The sequence below is a fragment of the Amaranthus tricolor genome, chromosome 11 (assembly GCF_026212465.1).
Source record: "Amaranthus tricolor cultivar Red isolate AtriRed21 chromosome 11, ASM2621246v1, whole genome shotgun sequence".
Lineage (NCBI taxonomy): Eukaryota > Viridiplantae > Streptophyta > Magnoliopsida > Caryophyllales > Amaranthaceae > Amaranthus > Amaranthus tricolor.
This window is the reverse complement of record NC_080057.1, coordinates 25214742-25236480: the sequence shown is the minus strand read 5'-3', so window position 1 is coordinate 25236480 and position 21739 is coordinate 25214742. Positions and strand designations below refer to the sequence as shown.

Here is a 21739-nt window from a genome sequence, read left to right as displayed (position 1 = left end):
GAACTAGTACACGAAGAGAAGAAGGGAATGTAGTTGATTAGTTTAGTTGAATGAGAGGAATTGTAAATTTGAAGTAAATGAGAGTGAAGAAATTTTTTTTTAGGGTGATACCAGCAGCAGCAAGAAGGAAGAAGAGCAAAATGAAATGCAAATGTCGAAGCTGCTGTTTTGTATTGCTACAAAACCGCCACTTCAAGTGGCGGTTTACTAAAATTTTAAAAAAAAAAAAAAAATTAAAATCCACAAAATGCCATTTCAACTAGCGGTTTAGTTCAGATCTCTAAACAAAACCGCCATTTCATGTAGCGGTTATATTAAAAAAAAAAAATTTCTCACACCTATCCTACGTGGACGGTAATGTGGGAAATAATTTCCCATTTCAAGCAAAGTGGGAATTAATTATAAAATTTCTAGGAATAAATTTCACTTTTTGTGCGACTGGTATTAATTTTTTTTTCTTTTTTTTTTGAATTTCAAATTATAAAATTTCATTTGTTTAATTAATTTATTTTTTAAGTTATTGTTATTTAAATAATAATAATAATAATAATAATAACAACAACAGCAACAACAACAACAACAACAATAATAATAATAATAATAATAATAATAATAATAATAATAATAATAATAATAACAATAATAATATAAATAAAATTAATAAAAAAAATGTTTTAAAGTACAATGGCAAATTCGTAAATTTTTAAAGTTCAGGGGCAAATTCGTAATTTTAGGAGGGGTGACGAACTTTAGCAATGCCCAATTAACAAATCATCTTGATGTGCTATGATTTGATAGGTAGAGAATTTTTTGTAATTTTCTTTTGCTTTTTAATTTTATTTATTTTACTATTTTTTTTTTGAAAAATTGTCAAGAATAATCTCTTTTATTGTCCATCTGATGTAAATAATCTCTACTATTGATTAATTCTAAATAATCCAACCTTTGTATATTATTTGCTAACAACACCCATTTTCATATTTTAACCGTCTACTGTAGGTAGTTACTAGCCATTACACTCACTTTTTTTTCGCCCTTATGTTTTTTCGTTGGTCTTAGTTTACTCCTCTTTTGTGATACATACCTATAATAACCGGTTAAAACGTGAAAATAGGTGTTGTAAGCAAATAATATACCAGGGTTGAATTATTTAAAAATAATAAATAGTAAAAATTATTCACAACACGATATTATTTATTTATTTTTTACCTATTTGGGGTGATTTTAGGTGATATGTTAATTAACCTACTATGCCACCATTAACTAGGGAAATAATTCCGTAATTTCTACTACACTACTGCTGGAACCTAAAACCCTTGAAAACCCCTTTAGCCTCCTCATTCCCTTCAGTTCGGCGCCATTTCCATATACCTTCAGTGCTCAAATTGCTTGCTTTTATTCATGTTCATTGGTTTTTGATTCAGGATTCCGTATTGTAATTTCATTACGGCGAATTACTTCTTCAAATGGCGCCATTCAACAAGAAGAATGTCAAAAGGAAATCCAGAGACCACCAAAATAAGCCTTCGGATTCTACTCGTTCTCAGACCTTACCTATTCAATTTGATGACGATGTTCCTGATTTTCCTCGAGGTTTTTTTTTGTTTTTTAATGATTTTATTGCAATTTTTGATTTATTGTGTTTATATATGCATGAATTTTGTATTAATTGGTTGAGGAAATGATTAGGAGGAGGAAGCAAGTTGAATAGAGAAGAACGAGATGAAATTAGGGCTCAAGTGGATGAGGAATTTGACTCCCATGTCAGGGAGTCGAAGCGCAGGAAGAAGAAGAAGACTCAGGGGAGTCGGAAATCTAATGATGATGATTTGGGTTCGCTTTTTGGAGAAGGGATTTCTGGAAAATTGCCTAGGTTTGCTAATAAGCTTACTTTAAAGGTTTGTTATTATGATTTGTGCTTAAAAGTTTTTTCTTCACTGCTTTCAAGTTGAATTTGTTGATGAATGAATGATGAATTGTATGTGAAAAGGTAGCTTCTTGATTCTCAAGATTTTTAAGCTTTGCATTATCTCATTATATTTAGTTAGAGTACTAAGAAGCATCTTTATGTGATTTTCTATATTTTCTTCGCATATGTAACATGCTAACCACATTATTTGTGGTTAATACATCCTCTGGTCCCTTTTAGATTTGAATACAAAATCGGGGCTTTCACGCAACACAATGCATATTTAAATCATTAATATATCTAATTATGTACATGCTAAAACTATAAAGAGTTGATATTTGAAAATTATATTTTGAGATGAATCTAACACGATTTCACTTGACTATATAATTTCTTACAACTTGGTGAGAAAACTTGAGCCAAAATTACCTGATAAATAGTGTAAAAAGTATAATTGTTGCAAAGTAATTTGTATATTTTGAAGAGCCATTTGGAATCTTAGTTTTCACCTTTTTAAATAGTTATTATATTTTTGTGAATATTTGTAGTTATTGCTTAAAGTTAAAGAGTTCTATTGAAAATGTGTTTTTTTTTATAATATTGAGCACTTATCTTTTACATGATTTCTTTGATCTCCAGAACATATCTCCAGGAATGAAGCTATGGGGAGTGATTGCGGAAGTAAATGATAAAGATCTTGCAGTGAGCCTTCCTGGTGGGTTACGTGGCTTAGTTCGGGCTAATGAAGCAGTTGAGTCTGCTTTATTAGATGATGCCAAGGTGATTTTCTTAAGGATTTTGCAATATAATTTTGTTGTGAGGCTTATAAGCCACATGCATGCTGATTTGTAAAATTTCCTTCATTTTTACCTCACCTCTCCAGGATGTAGAGGTTAATTTCCTCGCTGGTTTGTATCATGTTGGTGAGCTTGTGCCTTGTATTGTGTTGCAAGTAGATGATGACAAGAAGGAGACAGGGAAGAGAAAAGTTTGGCTTTCTTTACGTCTGTCTCTAATGCACAAGGGATACTCTTTAGACGCAGTTCAAGAAGGAATGGTAGGTACTCCATTTGTCAAATGATGTTGGTAGGATAGTTGTTGTATGTATCATATACGATAAGTATGCTGTAGAATTTCTTTTTACATCTCCTGTTTTGCTCACTATTGCTTAATTTATTCAAAAAAAGTTTATGCAATTTCAGAAGTTTAACAATTTACCATACCCTTAGTGTGGTGCTGAGTACTGTTTCGTGGGATAATTACTGATTCTGATGGCTGACTAGATCTCTTTGACACACTTTAGGGTTGTTACATTTGACTGGACTTCTACTACTAGTAGATAGCTCAACTAATTGGACACGTAGTTCTGCTTATTGTCTTTTTTGGGTGTCCACATGCCTTTTCGGCTGGGTCTTGAATGCATTTGTTTCTTCCATTCTGTTATTTGCTGATTCCAATGTTGATTCTCAAGTTCTGATAGACCAAGTATCCTTGTATTTTGATAAAGTATTTCTCCTCCACTATGTCTCACAAACTTTTTAGTTTGTGAGACCTTGATATGTATTTTCAGTATGGTGACATCTTTCTTCCTTTATGTTCTGTGACAACTAATCTTTTTTGTTGTATAACAGGTCTTGAATGCAACTGTGAAAAGCATTGAAGATCATGGGTACATTCTTCACTTTGGAGTTCCTTCGTTTAGTGGATTTATGCCAAAGAATAGTGCGGAAGGTTTGTCTGGTGACATTTTGTGCATACATTTATCCTTTGATTACATGAGACATATGAGACATGATACCTTTGATGCTTCGTTCTTCCTTGTCTTTGCTTAGAAATGTATTACCAACCTAAACTTACAACTTAAAAGTTAGTTTAAAAGGATTTCAATGTACTGCAAGATTAAGTTGAGCTCGAACAAGAACAACCTCTACCATAAATGAGCCAAGCTCGAACATGTTGTTCAAAAGCTCGGTCTAGCTTGAGTATTGTTCGAACAGCTATAATTTTTTTTTATCAAGCTTAGGTTGAACACACTAAAACTAAGACTGAATCAGTTTGTATGCACTTTGCAGCCCTATTACAAATTTAGGTTGTATTCTCATTTGCAAGGTACTGCAGTTTCTTTAACCGGTTTTCGTTCTATGTCACATATGATGCAATATCAAATCATGTAGTTGTCTGTGACTCAGCTCACATAATCTGAGTCAGGTTTATATCTATATTAAATCTAGTGGTGTATAAATAATCAACCATCACAAAAGATTTCACATTACATGTTGTTCTCTGAATTCAAAGTCATTTTAATTGTAAAATTTCCCTAATGTGTTGCTTTGTTTCCTCAGCTTTAATTTTTTTTTCAATCTCTCTTCATCAAAGATAATGATCAGTAGGACTTGCTCTTCTATGGCCCTGCTATGCTTTGAGATAGTTTTTATATACTTTTTCTGACTGAAAAATTTGCTGTTATACTATCTTTTATTTTTCCTGGTATTTGTATCAATGACTGCTAATCTTTCTTCTCATGATATTTAAAAATTTCTGCAGTTGGCGAGGACGTTAAGATAGCAGGGCAGCATGTGCAGGGGATTGTGAAAAATATTGATAAAGTCCGTAAAGTAGTTTATCTGTCGACTGATAGTGATATGGTGTCGAAATGTGTGGTAAGACCTTGTCATGTTTATGTTTTGCAATTTAAAACATGAAAATTCATTGCGACATTGATTTGATTTGAGTGTTCGCTATGTGTTGCAGATGAAGGATCTTAAGGGTATCTCACTTGATCTTCTAGTTCCTGGCATGATGATTAGTGCTCGAATACAGTCTACACTTGAAAACGGGATCATGCTTTCATTCTTAACTTATTTCACTGGAACTGTATGTAAAATGCTTCTCATATTCATTAAGTTCTTCACAGAAGAGTTGTTTATCTTATAGGAAACATACTTCATTTTACTCAGGTCGATATGTTTCACCTCCAAAATCCATTTCCTGCATCTGACTGGAAAAAGCTCTATGACACAAATAAAAAGGTATGATAAATTAACCAATTTGTATTTCAAGTGCATCAATTGTGGATAATGTTGTAACATAGTGCAATTTTCTGTTCCTGTATGGAAGTTTTGAGATGAAGTTAATTTCGACATTGGAAGAAAAGAAAATAAAAAAGGCTGAAAAGGAGCACAGAAAACAAGAAGAATAGAGAAACTATGCTTATAAAGCTTATGTCTTCTCATCGTTATTGCAGAAGTTAAAATTTGAAATGCTTGGTGATGGATAGCGTTATATATTAATCTCATTTGTCTTCGTGAAATTATAATATGCATTTGTAGGGTAGGCACTATTATTTGCTTTATTATGTTTGTTTCTTATGCTGATTATGTTCTACAAAGTTAATTGCTCCTTTTGTTCCCCCTATTTAAATATCTAGCTTATAAATTTAGGACCGAAGGTTCTATTATCTGATGAGAAATAGCTATGTTTTGTTTGATCTTGAAACTTGTACTAATTCGTTTCTTTCAAGATAGAAAATGTATTAATAAAATACCATGTTTAGATTTTTAGAAAGGATTGCTATAAGGAAGTAGTTTGGAAAACTATAATAAGCCAATTCGCATTACATGCATGACGTAGGAGCATCTTGGATATAACCCCCACAATGGTGTATGTATGTATCAATAAATCTTGTTGACAGTCTGCAGTGCTTCAAAACTGTTTCCATTTTTTTCGTCCTTTGTGTCATCAAGTACTTATTTTGTTTCCTAACAAGTGTCAATTGGAACAACCTCTTTGTTATCACTAACTAGGATAATTTTGCAAACATCCGACCCTCTCGTACCCTGCCTAGGTGGGATTGTGGGAACCATTAATGGCAATTGGGTAATGTAACCATTAACGGCAATTGGGTAATGTAACCATTAACGGCAATTGGGTAATGTAATGTTGTGCATTAAATGTAATATTGGACAAGGGACTTTATTTTTCGGCAATTAACCATCTTGCATCTACGCAGGTAAATGCTCGTATACTCTTCATTGATCCATTGAGCAGGGCTATTGGTTTGACGATTAATCCTCATCTCCTTCTCAACAAAGCTCCTCCTTTGGTGAGTTTAAGTTTTGGAATAGTATTTCTGTAATCAAAATTAAATGAAAATGTTATTAGATATGATTTTAAGTGCAATAAATATTAATCTTTGAGCATAAAAACAAATAGGACTTGAGGATGAGATTGCTGAATGCACGTATATTATGGATTCAGGATCTGTATCCAATATTACTGAGTACAAATTTTTTTTAATTGTCTGCCTCTTTTCTTTGCTTCAATGACACCATTGCTAAGAACTTGGTGAACTTGATCTCATTTGATTGCATTGTAGTCAAACTTTTACAAAAAGAAGGTAAGGCCCAAAAAGTATTATCCTTGTGAATACTACTTCAGAAAAATTCCCTTTTAACAAAGAAACTTGTGTTTCGTGGAGTAGGTTTATATCTTCTCAGCCATCATCTTTTCATTCCTTGGTAAGGGGACCTTATGCTATCTACCTACTGTTCCTGTAATATTATATTTCCACAGTTTTGCTTTTTTATAATTTTTTTCACATCAATTATCTTGGTAAAATGCCTAAAGATAGTAATTTTCATCTTTACATGAATGTTGAATCACGAATTAAGATCTGTGTATATTGCATTTCAAATGAATGACTTGGTGAATCATAAATTTCACCTACTGTATATAGGGATAGAAAGATCATATTTGTGAATCTTGCAATCTTTTCCTTAAAATTCATAAGATCTCAACTAGACACTTGATAATAGAGGACAATTGATTGTTGATCTGTGATTCATACATTTTGAAACTTTGGATTTGATTGGATTGTTGTAATCTTAAGTAGAGAATTGCGAACAATAACCCTTTTATTGTTAAGGATGACATAATAATTTAATAGAAATAAAATCCTATTTTACCAGAATGTCTCTTAATTATGTTGTCGTGATGATTATGTGAGCAAAATCTCAATGGCTAGAAATTTTTGTTTTACTCAATTTGACTTTCTCCTCTTTTTATACTGTTTGATATGACTTTATTTTCCTATCTCTTTACTTTTTTTGGTCTTATCTCATGTTGCGTTTGTTAGGTTTAGCACAAATTACACTCATTATCTCTATACCCATGACCAATGGGTCAAATTCATGGGAACTTTGTAAAAAGTTTGTGCATGTATTGAGTGTAATAATTATTGCATCATCTAGCCAACCTTTTGCGGCGTTAATTATTTGTACTGTGTACAATTAAGCCTCTGCTTTCTTGCTAATGTGAGTATTTATTTTCATCAAGTTTATTTAAGTTTACATTGAGATGCAGCTTGTCAAGACAGGAGAGATATATGAGCACTCAAAAATTATCAGAGTAGACAAAGACTGGGGTCTTCTGCTGAAAATTCCATCCTCACCAGCTCCCACTCCGGCATATGTTATTGTATGTGTAATCTTATATTTTTTATTTTTTATTTTTATACGATATTCATGCATTTTGTGGCTACAAGTCTGACTCTTTTAAACAGATGGCGGATGTGAGTGATGAAGATGTCCATAAGCTTGAGAAGAAGTATGAGGAAGGAATTGATGTTAGAGCAAGAATACTTGGGTATAGGCACTTGGAAGGGCTGGCTATGGGTACTCTCAAGGTTTGTTTTGATCCTCCCGTTTTTGTTGTGTCAATACGTTATCATACAAATTGAGAAGACTGTTGCTTGCTTTTTCGTTGAGTTTTCTTGTACTAATTAATACCATATCAGAACTCCGGATATTTTTGGCTTGTCCCATTAAATGTGATGATTTAAATTTTGCTTGATTTGTAGGAGTGCTATCAAATCATTGCTTAAAATAGCTTATAAAATTTATTATTACCAGAAAGCAGGTCAAGATAAAACATATACGTGGAACACAACAAGAAGCTCACATCTGTAAAATTTGATAATTAAGAAAAATACCATTCACCACAGATCCTGAAGCAAGTTGTGATACTTTACACTGCAACCAAATGCCCTACAAGGGCAACCAATAATGCATACCTCTAAGGCTCTAACTCATCTTAGGTCGTTTTCTCCTTCGAAAACCTTTCCCCCTCACCTGCATTTGGCCCTATGTAGAAGCAGGTCATTCTCTTTCCCTATGCATCTGAATTTACTTTGGACCAGTAGAACAAAGTTGTAACATGCTGCCACGAATATGCAACCTGATCTATTTTGAGGAGTCTAATCTATACACTCTGTTTGGTAAGAACTTAGGAAGAAATTGGATTGGGGAGGAAGGGGAGAAAAGTGAGGGGAGCACCGAGGAAACAAATTTCCTTGTTTGGATACAAGATAGTGGACAAGGAAGGTAAAGGAAAGAATTCGGTTCTGATCTTGGATGGAGGAGAAAATTGGAAATTTGTGCTAATCATTTTGATCAAGTGTCTTCATCTGTACCTTCATGAAAATGGGTCATAATAGCCATTGTATTTGTTTTTTTTCCCTTTTTTATTGTTTTGTATTCAAGGGCAAAGTTGCGTACATCAAGGCCTCTTTTTCGCGCCTATATAAGGGCCACTTTATCAGCATTGGGGTGATGTGCCATTTTATATTAATTTTTCTACCTCAGATGCAATATGGTTGCATAACTGCGAAACCATCTTGCAGCTAAACCACAATTGCGACTGCATCCTTGATTTTGCACTATGGTGCATTATGTACGAAATACAAGAAACTTCTAATTTTTTTTGTGATGAGTACCAAACTGTGCAAAGAATGAGAAATGTACCTTTCGCAATCAACTAAAGAAAAAAAGCTACTGAGAGATGACAGAACTGGAATGAGTGAGAGGGACACCAATGTAAGGGAGAAGATAGAGTTAGAGGAGAGAAAACTTGAAGGGAATAGAGAGGATAATATCCTGATTCTTGGAACAGTACAAAATTTTTTAGGAGAAAAACGGGGATGTTAGAGAGGACATATTTCTGTTATTTATTCAGTGGTGGTGTGGTTGTGCAGCCAATGAACAATTTGGATTCGAATCAGTTTAACTTCAAATTTTACTCAGTTTGTCTGTAATGACAATTGAACTCAAAATTATTGTTTGAACTCTGAGTTTAAAATGGATGAAGTTTAATTTATTTCGAGTTCGCTTCACAAGCTAATGAGCTCCTTAATTTAAGTATTTAAAATTATACATTAATTTTTTTAAAAATTACTATTTAAGTATGTATTATTCAGCTTGAAGGCTAATTTTCAATTTAATTACAAGGAACAAGTGATGTATACCTAATATTTACAATGATAAATTATGACCGTAGTGCAAAAAAAGCCGCATAGTATCGTATCGCCCGCTTTTAAAAGGTTTTCAATATTACCGAACCCATAATACTTGCGTCGTCAAGGTGTAAAAAAGTGCGTTTTAGGCCGTATCAACTATCAATGGATATCTCATGATTTTAGCTGATATTTACTTATGTGACAACCACATCACTCGCAACACTGTGTCATTATCCAAATGTGACCGTACCACATTTTTGCACTATGATTGTGACACTTTATAAATATTTTTTATAAAGCCAAGCTCGTACTTAGCTTGAACTCAAAAATTCTTATCAAACACAAACTTGGTCCTAATTTTTTATTTTGAGCTTGATAAAATTGATCAAGCCACTAGCCTATTGTTTTTACATGGCTCTTGGCTACGCCTATTTTTTTTTTTGAATTTAAAATTTTGCTACAACGTGTTAACAATATTACATCTCTTTTATATTAAATATATCTATAATTTGATCCCTTTTGCGCAGGCTAGTGCGTTTGAAGGTGCAGTGTTTACTCATGCTGATGTTAAGCCGGGAATGGTGGTGAAGGCAAAAGTTGTTGCTGTTAAGAGCTCAGGTGCTATTGTGCAATTTCCCAGTGGCGTCAAGGCACTTTGTCCCATACGACATATGTCTGAATATGATATTGAGAAGCCAAGGAAAAAATTTAAGGTTTATATGAATGTCACTTTAGTTATAATTTTTCATTATGTTATTAATCTATCTCCTTCCAATGCTTAGGAATATGGGAAATGTTGTCTATACTCTATCAGTCTGCTGCATGGTACTGTAATTATTGAACGAAATGTCACAATGGTTGTAGAACTTTTTTTTTTCTAATTAAATAAGAAAATTTTTTAGGGAAGTACCCTTATAATATAGTTTATTTGGGGTAAGTTTGTTAGATCTTAAGGAAGTACATTATATATGTGGTTGGTCTGTCAAGAGAGACCATTCTTATTTTAGGGTGTAAAAGTTCACTCTTTTAACCAAAAAAGTTGACCTTGCTGCTTAATTTCGAAGTCAATTGCTAGAAGTAGGTTTCTTTTTACCAGAAAATAGAGTAAGGTCTTACATGACCCGGAAATGTGCATATAAGGTCTATCCTCGTAAAAAAGGTACTTCCCCACAATTTGTCCTATTAATACTAATTTCACGCCTTATTGGCCTAGATGATGTACTCAGCCTTTCAATTTTATAAAATAATTTCATATTTCAAAGCTTAGTTGTACAGTTATTGATATTCATTGTGCTTTGCAGGTTGGGGTGGAGCTAGTCTTTCGTGTTCTTGGATGCAAGTCAAAGAGAATTACTGTTACACATAAGAAAACACTTGTGAGTGTCCTTTATTTTACCTATATTGTTATTTGCACATTCTCTATTTTCATAGTTAAACTAACACCATTGATGTGCATTGTGATTGCGTTTCTTGAGTACAAGATCTTTTCGATAAACTGAATCAGTATGGTAGTTTTTCATGAAGTTGCTTCTTTGCCGAAAGCTTAAGCTCGGAAGCTTGATGTACAAGTTGAATCCTTGACTCATCTTTATTTTACCTTCTGCTACATATTTTTCTTTTTTTCGGATTTATTTCCCTTTTTTTTTGGGATGGTTGCAGACTTGTTGGCTTGTACTGGTTAAAACTTTTGTTTCAAATTTTTAATGAAAGAAACTAGTAAATGAAATAGTCCTATTGAAATAAGGTATCATTTATAAACGAAAATAGGTCTTGAGACAAAAATGCTCATGCCCTTGAGCAATTGAAAAGCAATTGCTACTTGCTAATTAACTAACTGTCAGAAGTCAATAGCTAATACCTGGCTCCAGTGCTTGCTTGCCAAGAAAGCTTTAAAGATTGTCATTTTAACCTTGCTGAGTGGAAGCTTGTCCTTCAAAATGATTGTCTTTTCTTTTCAAATGCATCACTAAATGGCCAATAGAACTATCTTATACCTCTGAGCAAGGGAAGCTTTTTTCCCTTATTTCACCAGAAGAGCTCATAGAGCAAGTCTGAACTCACTTCATTCCATACAGGGCTAATGTAAGTGCTAAAGAGAAAGAACCTAGGGACATAAGAGAAGATAAAGATAACTAACTCTTCCTACTTGCACGAACTACAACATCTTACTTTGAAAAGATCCTTTTCTTGAGACATTGTCAGATGGGACTTCTGTTATGGCGCTGCTGAAGAGTAGCTACATGCTTAAGGAGGATCTTTTGTCTTTCCAAATATCGATAAAAAGAACTTTTATGTAGTACCTGCCATTTCACAATGAACGAAGACTTGTGAGCTATGCGAAATTTATTGTGAGTTTGTTGCTAATTGCCGTTCCATGTCCGGATAAAGGAGGAGGGTGAGCGGTAACTTTTATGTAATACCTGCCATTTTACAATGAACTTTTATGTAATACCTGCCATCTCATGATCATGAACTAACATTCTTTTATCTTCAATAAAAGCAATTCATCTTATGAGATAAATAACGGAGTATTGTAGGACTATAAAAGAGACTTGCGTAAGGTTTTTATCGACTTGGAAAAAGTATACGATAAGGTATCAAGAGAAGTATTTTGATGGCTAATGACAAAAAAGGGTGTTCCCAAGAAATACATTAATATAATGCAAGATATGTATCGAGAAGTAAAGACAAGTAGGATATGTTGAGAGGTGACAAAGGATATTCCAATCACAATTGTCCTTCATGAGGGCTCGACCTTGAGCTATATTCTTTTTACAACAATCCTAGAAGTGATAACATGATCGATACAACGAGACATGTCTTGGTCCATGTTGTTTGCTGATAACATTAGTTTTTAGATCAGACCGTAGAAGGGGTAATTGATAAGTCAAAACGATGAAGACAAGGGTTGGAGTCACGAAGCTTCACACTAAGTAGGAGCAAAATAGAGTATGTAGTTAGTAACTTTAGCACAAACGAGATAACGAAAGGTACTATAAATCTAGAAGAGAAAGAAACTGCTCCAAGTGAGTGCTTTAAATACCTTGGGTCCATATAATTGAGTAGTGATGACATCCAACAAGATATGATCCATAGAATTAAGTGTGTATGGGAAAAATGGAGTGGCTACTGGAATATAATGTGATCGATGTGTGTTCTTAAGGTTAAAGGGAAAGATTTATTGAACGATCATAGGATTAGCTCTACTATATGGATTGGAATGTTGAGCTTTTAAAAATGATCATAGTGGAATGATGGGTGCAGCAGAAATGCAAATGTTTGGATGGATAAGTGGACAATGTACATATCTTGAAGGTGTTGCATCTACTTTCATTGCCTTTGAGTTGATCTTTCTTAAAATTATACAGTTTTAGTTTATTTTCAATGCATTAAACATTAATAGAGAGAATTCTGAAACACTCTCCGACTCTGTTGTTGGATAGAGTGACAGCTCTCTATCTCCTTCCCATTTGTTTCATTTGATTCTTTGCTTTTTAGATAGAGGAACCGTCTGGCTGCTGCTTTGTTAAGCTAGTAAGCTGTTCAAAAAAACTTAAACCAGTTCTTCACTTATGAAAAAAGGACAGAGGAAGTGGTTTGCTTTTTCATAAAAAGGAAAAAAGAAAAGAAAAGGTTGGCCGTCTTGAATGTGAAAGTAAATATATGTGGTTAGTTTTATGCCGAAATTTAGATCCAACTTTATTCGTACTGTTTAGATTCTGATTTTGTATTTCAAGGGTTCACACCTTTGTTTTAATATTCGGCCTTTGTTTTCTCTTATCGTTTCTCATCTATTCTGTTCTGTACAGTCCTTTCCATTTCCATCTTGAGTTCTTTCTTTTCCTTCTTGCATCTTGTGTCGCTTTCATATCTTATGTGAAGCTTGGTTTCTTTCAGATAAAATCAAAACTCTCCATTCTTAGCTCATATGCTGATGCAACTAAAGGATTAGTCACCCACGGGTGGATTACGAAGATCGATAACCTTGGATGTTATGTGCGGTTTTACAATGGAGTTGAAGGATTTGCTCCCAGGTTTTATCTTGTTTTATCTCATTTGATGTTATAGTTTCATTGAACATGCTCACTCCTTTCAAACTGGTGACTCATCTGCCTGTTTGTGTCATCATATCTGACCTTCAGTTATCAATGTTCACTTTGCTGTGCCTGTTTCTGAATTAACAGTTTGGTAATGTAATGAAGTAGTTCAAGCTGATTGGACAAGTAAATGATATATTTCTTCGTTCTACATAAAACTGAAGGCTTGTTGAAAATTTCATTCTTTTGTTTTTAGAAAATGCTGTTGTACTCTTCAGGGTTTGTTATCCTCATTACACCCTTGCTATATTCCAGTCCACTTTAAAAAAGCCTTAAATTAATAAATGGTTTCTCACCCCCTGGTAGACCGTTGTGATGTGTTAATCTGCAACTTTTGTAGCAGAAATTATATATGTTAAAGCTCTTCTTGAAGCAGCTCCTTTCCCTTTAGCTATCTTTCTATCACCTGTTGTTGATAGGTTGTACATTTATTCTCTCCCTCCCACCTTTTCCATACTTTTAAGTAGTCTCCCTCCGATGCTCGTGTAAAGGTTTTATAATCCATATATGGCCAAGAAGTCTCTGATGAAGGTATTATAGTTTGACTGTTTGCAATTTGTACGACCTATCTTTGTTGCATGACTTTATTTTTTTTATTATCTTCGATTACCAAAAATGTTAAATTAGTGAAGAAAAAACCATCCTATTTTACATCTGCTCTGAGACTGCATACTCCTTGTTACATAAAGCCTCAACTGCTGAATGGAAAAACTTGAGACTTGACTTGCAGCTTACTGGATTTACCAAACTTTAAGAACATTTTAAGTGAAGGCTGTGTTATTTGTAAAAGAAGACTATTGATATATTTTATGGACCGTGCTATTTTCTAAAAGTGCCTAGCGTCAAGGTAAAATAAAAGTGAACATTTCAAACTCTTGGTCTTGGAGTAAAGGAACCTAATGGCATGCTTGATTCTGTTTTTGTCGGTGTCTCTGATTTATCTTAAAAACATATGTTTGGGATGATCTTTTATTTTTTTAATTATTATTTGTCAATAATCTCATCATCATTAAGCAAAAAAAGTTGCCTCTTTACTTTTATTATGAGCCTCTACAACTGACTTTTTGGTTGAATCTATCTGATACTTTGTAAAGCATGCTATAAACGTTGCGTCTTTCAGACTTTTTTGTGCAACAGTGTCCGGCGTTACCTGATTCATTATGTGCTATGAGTTGCGATTTTAAAAGGCTTTATTTTTTTTTTAGATTTTGTCCTTTTGGGCTAATTTGTGCCATATAAGCAAATTACAAATTTGTATGCTTAATTATGTAGCGAATTAGATCTGATTGAGTCCATCAATGTAATTTGTTTTGTACTTTCAAGATTATTCTCTTGATTTATCATTTTTTGCATTGAAATTCATATTGTCTGTCCTCTTTTGATTTTTTAACCAAAATCTTCTTCCCCTTTTCCCTCTGCCTCTAAGAGCAACTACTTGACAAATGTGGATTTGCTAAACCTTTCTTGGGGTGGAATTATTCTACATTTTAAAAAAATATACTGGACTATTTTAAGCGAGCCACATATTGTTGGGATAAGGTTTTGTCATTGTTGCCGTATATTGGACTGCTTTCTATTATGATCTAGGAACATTAATGGTTTAGAAGATTAAAACACATCACATCATTTTTATTTTGCTGCTTGTGGACATTTTACGTTCTGCTATCTTGCCATGCGTGTTTTTAGTAGTTTTTTTTTTGGATTTTGTTGTACTTACTATCATCTTTGACTTTGATTGTTCCTCTACTTGTACAATGGTAGTCCTGATCATGTAATCTTTGTTTGTGGCCATTTTGGTAGTGTGAGTTTGTTGGCTTTTACTCCACTTCTCTTTTAGCGTACTCAAGTTTCACTCTTCAGCATTACTAAATATTGGTTCCAATTGCAGATCTGAGCTTGGTTTAGAGCTTGGATGTGACACAAGCTCAAGATATCATGTTGGGCAGGTAGTTAAATGCAGAGTAACAAGCTCTTCACATCATCGCATCAATCTAAGTTTCACTGTATCACCAAAAAAAATCGCTGAGGATGAAGTGGTTAAGTTGGGTAGTGTGGTATCTGGAGTAGTTGATATTGTCATGCCCGATGCCATATATTTACATGTAAATGGGAAAGGAAATATGAAGGGTACAATTTATACTGAACACTTAGCCGACCACCATGGACAATGTGCACTGCTGAAATCGGTGTTGAAGCCTGGACATATACTTTCGGAGCTGCTGGTTCTCGAGGTAGAAGGCAACAATATCATACTTAGTGCGAAATATTCTTTAATTCATGCTGTACCACAGATTCCTGCTGATATCACACAGATCACTTTGCATTCAGTGATAAGCGGTTATGTATGTAATTTAATTGAAACCGGGTGTTTTGTCCGATTCCTTGGGCGTTTGACTGGATTCTCTCCTAGGAAAAAGGCTTTAGATGACAGAAATATCAATCTTTCTGAAGCCTTTTTTGTTGGACAGTCTGTACGTTGCAATATTCTAGAAATTAACAACGAAAGTGGTCGCGTAACATTATCTTTGAAGCAGTCCAGTTGCACATCTACTGATACTTCCTTCCTCCAATCATATTTTGTAACTGAGGAGAAAATTGCTAAGCTTCAGATGCCTATTTCACGAAGCTCCGAGTTTAGCTGGCCAGAAGATTTTGATGTCGGATGTGTTATTGAGGGTAGAATTGATGAGGCAAAGGATTTTGGGGTTGCTATCAGTTTTGAGAAATATGGTGATGTTTTTGGCTTTATTTCACAACATCAATTGGATGGAAAAACTCTTGAAATTGGCTCCACTGTTCGAGCCGTAATTCTTGATGTTGCTAAGTCTGAGCGCCTAATTGATCTGTCTTTGAAGCCACAATTAGTTGAGAAATCTGAAAGAGATGCTAGTGTAACTGTAGTGTCTAAGAAGAAACGGAAAAGAGGATCCAAGGAATTCAAGTTGCATGAGACTGTAAATGCTGTAGTTGAATTAATTAAAGAGGACTACTTGGTAGTTTCATTACCAGAGCGTGATTATGCTATAGGATATGCTGCTATAACAGATTATAATATGCAAAGGTTACAGCGGAAGCAGTTCTCCATAGGACAAACAATTCTTGCAACTATTGTGGCGCTTCCAAATGATTCAACTTCAGGAAGGTTACTTTTGCTCCTTGATTCTTTTAACCAGGCTCCAGGAACTTCAAGTTCTAAGAAGGCAAAGAAGAGATCAGGATATGATATTGGCTCTCTTGTCCATGCAGAGATTACGAATGTTAAGCCTCTTGAACTGTGGGTAAAGTTTGGGATAGGATGTCGTGGTAGAGTGCACATTACAGAGGTAAATGACGATAGTGTTGTTGAAAATCCTTTCTCCACATACAAAGTGGGGCAAACATTGACTGCTAGGGTGGTTTCTGATAGTGTAAAGCAAGAATATCACAAAAAAGGCAGCCTGTGGGAATTGTCTCTCAAACCATCAATGCTGTCAGGTGAGTTGGCCTTTGATCTCCATTTTGATTGAAGTTGCTTTAGTTTTAAGTGGAATAGTGGATTAAACATAAGTTAAGTGAATAATTGTGAAAAGTATGATGTTTCTGAGTTGCAGAAAGTTGGAACTGTGGTAGACTTATTACCCATAGTCACAACTAGCACTCCTATTGGAGATATGTCGATGTAAACACAGCCTAGGCAATCCTTATCTATGTTTTGATCTTTCTATGTGCTGCCAGACACGGCAAACCTGTGTTTGTATCCTTCCATTCGCACAATTCCAAAAATTTATATGTAAAACATGCTAATCTATATAAAAGGAAATACCAAAGATGTTTCCGTAGTTTTACATTAATGATTAAAATGTTCAATGACTTAAATAGGGTCTTTCTATATGCTAATGTAGTGGACTCTTCTCTCTCTGTTGTAGTTAGTGTCTGAGTAAACGTGCAGAGTGATTATCTTTAGTTTTGAATGACACTTACATGTTGCAATTGATTCTCCCCCCCCCCCCCCACACATGTATGTTTACCCATATTGTTTAGATTAAGGCTTCGACATTGCATTGAGCGGATTCTATTTGTAATTATTGCTTCTTTGGCGTTCTCTCCACCTTTGAACAATAATATTGAGTAAAGGATTTTGAACTTTGTAAACTCGTTTGCAAAGAAGAAAAATTATTAGGGATTTGGTGAGAATAAGTTCACTTCAGTAAAATAATTTAGTTCAGAAATAATAATTTTTATCAGAGTAAAATTCGTTCACTTAAGAAATATCAATGTTGCTGAGTAAAAGAGCAGGGTGACAAGAGCCTAAGGCGGATGAGTTCTCAAAAAAATAAAGTTAAGTGCAATTTTTTTATTTAACCAAGTCGCTAATTTTTGTTTCTTCTGTTATTAAACTGGTCATATAAATAATATGATTCTGTTTTTGATCATTTACTTGGATTCTTTTCACTGGTAGTATTCACTGTGAAGAATACTGATAGAATGAAGAAATAAATGTTTCATCATTTTAAATGATTCAGAAACCCTGCATGTGATTTCAAAATTACCCTTCTGCATGTCTCTTCTTTTCACCCTTCTTAAAATTTCTTTTGACTACTATGTTCAGCTTCTAGTGTGATGGAGAAAGAACAAATGGTGGAAGAATTTAGCTTCTCAGTAGGACAGCATGTCAGTGGTTATGTATACAAGGTAGATAAAGAATGGGTGTGGTTAGCAGTCTCTAGACTGGTGAAGGCTAAGCTTTTTATTCTTGACAGTTCATGTGAACCAAGTGATCTGGAGAATTTTCAGAAGCGCTTTAGGCTGGGAACTGCTCTCTCTGGGTATATACTGAGTATAGATCGAGAAAGGAAGTCCTTGCGTTTGATTATGCATCCATTGTCTGCTGTCTCCAATGGATCAATAGGCTCACAGGATGATAGTTCTACATCAAATGAGAAGGAAGCTTGTCATGTTCAAAATGTTGATGTTGTAGGTGGTAGAGTGTGGAAGATTCTTCCAGGTGTTGGCGGCATTCTTGTGCAGATAGGGCCTCACATGTATGGTAAGGTTCACTTCTGTGAACTTACTGGCTCATGGGTTTCTGATCCTTTAGCTGGCTATCACGAGGGCCAATTTGTTAAGTGCAAGGTCCTAGAACTCAGCCATTCTGCTAAGGGCACTATTCATATTGATTTGTCATTGCGTGCCTGTGAGGATACCATCACTGGAAATTCTCTTGGTGGTTGCGTTGAGAAGATTGAAGACCTTCAGACTGATATGGTGGTGTATGGTTATGTCAAGAATGTTACTCCTAAGGGGTGCTTCATTATGCTCTCCAGAAATATTGATGCAAGAATCAAGCTTACCAACTTGTCTGATGGATATGTTGAGGACCCTATAAAGGAATTTCCTGTTGGTAAACTTTTAAAAGGAAAAATTATCTCTGTGGAACCTTTGTCCAAACGTGTTGAAGTTACTCTGAAGATGGATGATAAGAATAACAGATCTGAGTTGAGTGGTTTTGATTCTCTTAGTGTTGGTGATGTTGTGAAAGGTAGGATTAAACGGGTTGAGTCATTTGGTCTATTCATTGTAATTGACAATTCAAACCTGGTTGGATTATGCCATGTCTCTGAGATTTCGGATGACCATGTTGATAATCTTGAGGAACAATATAGAGCAGGGGAGAGAGTTGCTGCAAAAGTTTTGAAAGTGGATGTAGAAAGGCACAGAATCTCACTTGGAATGAAGTCTTCATATTTTGATGATGAGGAACATGTTAATGATTATGGAACAGAGGAGGTTGAATCAGGTGATAATCCTTTAATTTTGGAACAAACCAAGGTTGACGTGCCTCATCCTGCTTTTTCGGATTCTACAATTGGACTTGAACACGAATCCTCTCTTATCCAAGTGGAATCAAGGGCTTCTGTGCCCCCTCTGGAGGTTATTCTTGATGATATTGAGGATGATGAGGTGTTTGTTGAACCGGACAAGGAAGAAACTGCTAATGTTCCCAATCCTATTGATGAGAAGAGCAAGAGACGGGCGAAGAAGAAAGCCAAGGAAGAGGAGGAACAGAAAATCAGGGTTGCTGAACAGCGTTTACTTGATAAAGATATTCCAAGAACTAGCGATGAATTTGAGAAAGTAGTTCGAACCTCCCCAAACAGCAGCTTTGTCTGGATAAAATATATGGAGTTTATGATTTCTATGGCTGATGTTGAGGGAGCCCGATCGGTGGCTGATAGGTAATCTTAATCTCTAATATTCATCTTAGTAGCTCTACACCTAGAACTTAAAAGTGATACTTCTATGTTATGTTTGTTTTCTCTTTAAGAAATGTGCTTCGTTAGTGAAAATCGGAAAGAAATCCTATCTTTGAGGGGAAAGAAGCCCGTTCATTTCAATTTTCCTAGTTTTTGTATAAATATTGGTAAATTGACCATGCTTTCCCCTCTGCTTCCCTTCTTTTCTCTCATCCAAATATGATATAAATCTAGTAAGTACCACGTTGATTTTTCCATGCTCGCATCCCTTTTGTTTTACTTCATACCTGACGTACTCCAAGATTTCTAAAACGGCATGTCTCATGTTTGAAGGGCCTTGAGCACAATCAACATCACCAATGAAACAGAGAAGCTGAATGTATGGGTAGCGTACCTTAATTTCGAAAATCAGTATGGGAATCCTCCTGAGGTCTGTATCAGAATTAATTTTGATATTTTTTGATTTTTTTTTCTTTTTAATCCCTTCACTCATTCCCTTTGTTTTTGTTCATTAAATGTGGTGGTTTCTCAGGAAGCAGTAGCCAGACTATTTCAGAAAGCATTGCAGTATTGTGATCCCCTAAAGTTGCATTTGGAGCTCTTAAAATTATATGAGAGGACAGAACAACATAAGTTGGCTGATGAGCTTCTTGAAAAAATGGTTAAAAAGTTTAAACAATCATCTGAGGTATATCTTGCACTTAAACTAGCATTGATTGAAGGAGGATGTTCTCGTCCTGATGTCTAACTATTCGGTTTCTAGGTATGGCTGAGGGGAATTCAATGGTTTTTGAAAACAAAACCGGAGGAAGTTGATAAATTGATGAACCGTGCTCTTTTATCTCTCCCTAAACATGAACACATACAGTTTCTTTCTCAAGTGGCTATCAGCGAGTTTAAAAGTGGGGTACATGATAAAGCGCGTTCAATATTTGAGAAAATGTTGCGTGAATACCCCAAAAGACTAGATCTGTGGAGTGTTTATCTTGATCAGGTAAATTTGTTTCTTACAGTTCAATATTATACTCCTTTCAAATATTTTGGGATGATGGACTCACAGTATTCTAATTTTTCCGTGCAGGAAATTCGATTGGGCGATGTTGACTTAACTCGTGCATTGTTTGAGAGAGCTATAAGTTTGAGTCATCCGCCAAAAAAGATGAAGGTTTAAAACATGCTCTCTCTTTCTTCTCTGTTTGCTTGTCTGATCTTTTCTGATAGTCTTCTAACTTCCTATTAACGCTTTCGTAGTTCTTGTTCAAGAAGTTTCTCAAATATGAAGAGTCACTTGGTGATGCAAGTAGGGTTCAATATGTAAAACAGAAGGCCCGAGAATATGTGGAAACAGCTGCAATATGAGATCAAGTGTCTGCATTGTATTTATTTTCCTTGCTTTCGTCCATTGGTTGTTAACCGGAGTGAAGAGCACACACAGAGGCATAACCATGCGCCTAGTACTCATCACCGGAATCATTGACAACTGAGTTAGTAGGCGGTGAAGATTACCCTCTTTAATTATTGCAACATTGGTTAGTTAGGACAACGGCCCATCCAAGTCGCACTAGCATCTAGTTCCCCCATTTATTCAAAATTTTGTGCGGGTTTTGCACGAATGTTTAACGAGATTTAAGATCATTGACGAACAACGCTCTTGTTTTGGGGCCGCCCTAATTTTGTATGTTAGCACAAAATTAGATGAAATTTTGTAGATTGTGGATTATACTTGTGGTTTTCCGGCAGTCTCCTGTTTAGGATGAACTTGAGTGTCCAACGAGCTTTAATAATATTCATTCTTTTTGTTCTTTTTATGTCTAATTTAAACGGTACACTTTATTAATAACGATCTTAAATTCTCAATTGCAATCATATTACTTGATTACTACCCCTTTGACCCTTAAATATTGCTATATTTTCTTCTTTTAAGTATATAGTGTTTAAAAATCTGTCAAATTTCCAACTCATTAGCTACTAATACTACCCATGATGGGAATTGAGCAACCAAGTCTATGATTTACTGAGTTCATTCACAAACATAAACTGTTGATTTGCATTTTTTAGAATGCATTGATAATTTGCTCTAGAAAATAGGGCTATTGATGAATGTGCTTGGAAGACATATGAGAGAAGTTAATTTCAGATTTTGTGAATTCGATTTATGTGTGATTATAGCTTAAGTGTTTCCGTTATCTATGATTATACCAAACAACTT

The 21739-nt window shown here is 34.8% G+C and overlaps 1 protein-coding gene across 1 annotated transcript; it reads left to right on the top strand.

Annotated features, from left to right (window-relative positions):
* The first annotated feature begins 1266 nt into the window (after window positions 1-1266).
* LOC130826421 (rRNA biogenesis protein RRP5) lies at window positions 1267-21387 on the top strand. The gene is made up of 21 exons (XM_057692008.1): window positions 1267-1593; window positions 1690-1898; window positions 2549-2689; window positions 2793-2966; window positions 3541-3640; window positions 4454-4569; window positions 4661-4783; window positions 4867-4938; window positions 5919-6011; window positions 7271-7384; window positions 7470-7592; window positions 9728-9913; window positions 10502-10576; window positions 13098-13234; window positions 15186-16771; window positions 17886-19512; window positions 19864-19960; window positions 20063-20218; window positions 20294-20524; window positions 20612-20695; window positions 20782-21387. Exons 1-21 carry the CDS (start codon window positions 1467-1469, stop codon window positions 20887-20889), a joined length of 5679 nt encoding a protein of 1892 aa, XP_057547991.1. The 5' UTR covers window positions 1267-1466; the 3' UTR covers window positions 20890-21387.
* The last annotated feature ends 352 nt before the right edge of the window (window positions 21388-21739 follow it).

What these genes read in the sequence shown, in the direction of transcription:
- LOC130826421 (XM_057692008.1), top strand. Translation starts at nt 1,467, where the DNA reads ATGGCGCCATTCAACAAGAAGAATGTCAAAAGGAAATCCAGAGACCAC. An exon ending in TGGCTATGGGTACTCTCAAG is followed by an intron (nt 7,593 to 9,727) that starts GTTTGTTTTGAT and finishes CCTTTTGCGCAG; the next exon opens with GCTAGTGCGTTTGAAGGTGC. An exon ending in TTACACATAAGAAAACACTT is followed by an intron (nt 10,577 to 13,097) that starts GTGAGTGTCCTT and finishes GGTTTCTTTCAG; the next exon opens with ATAAAATCAAAACTCTCCAT.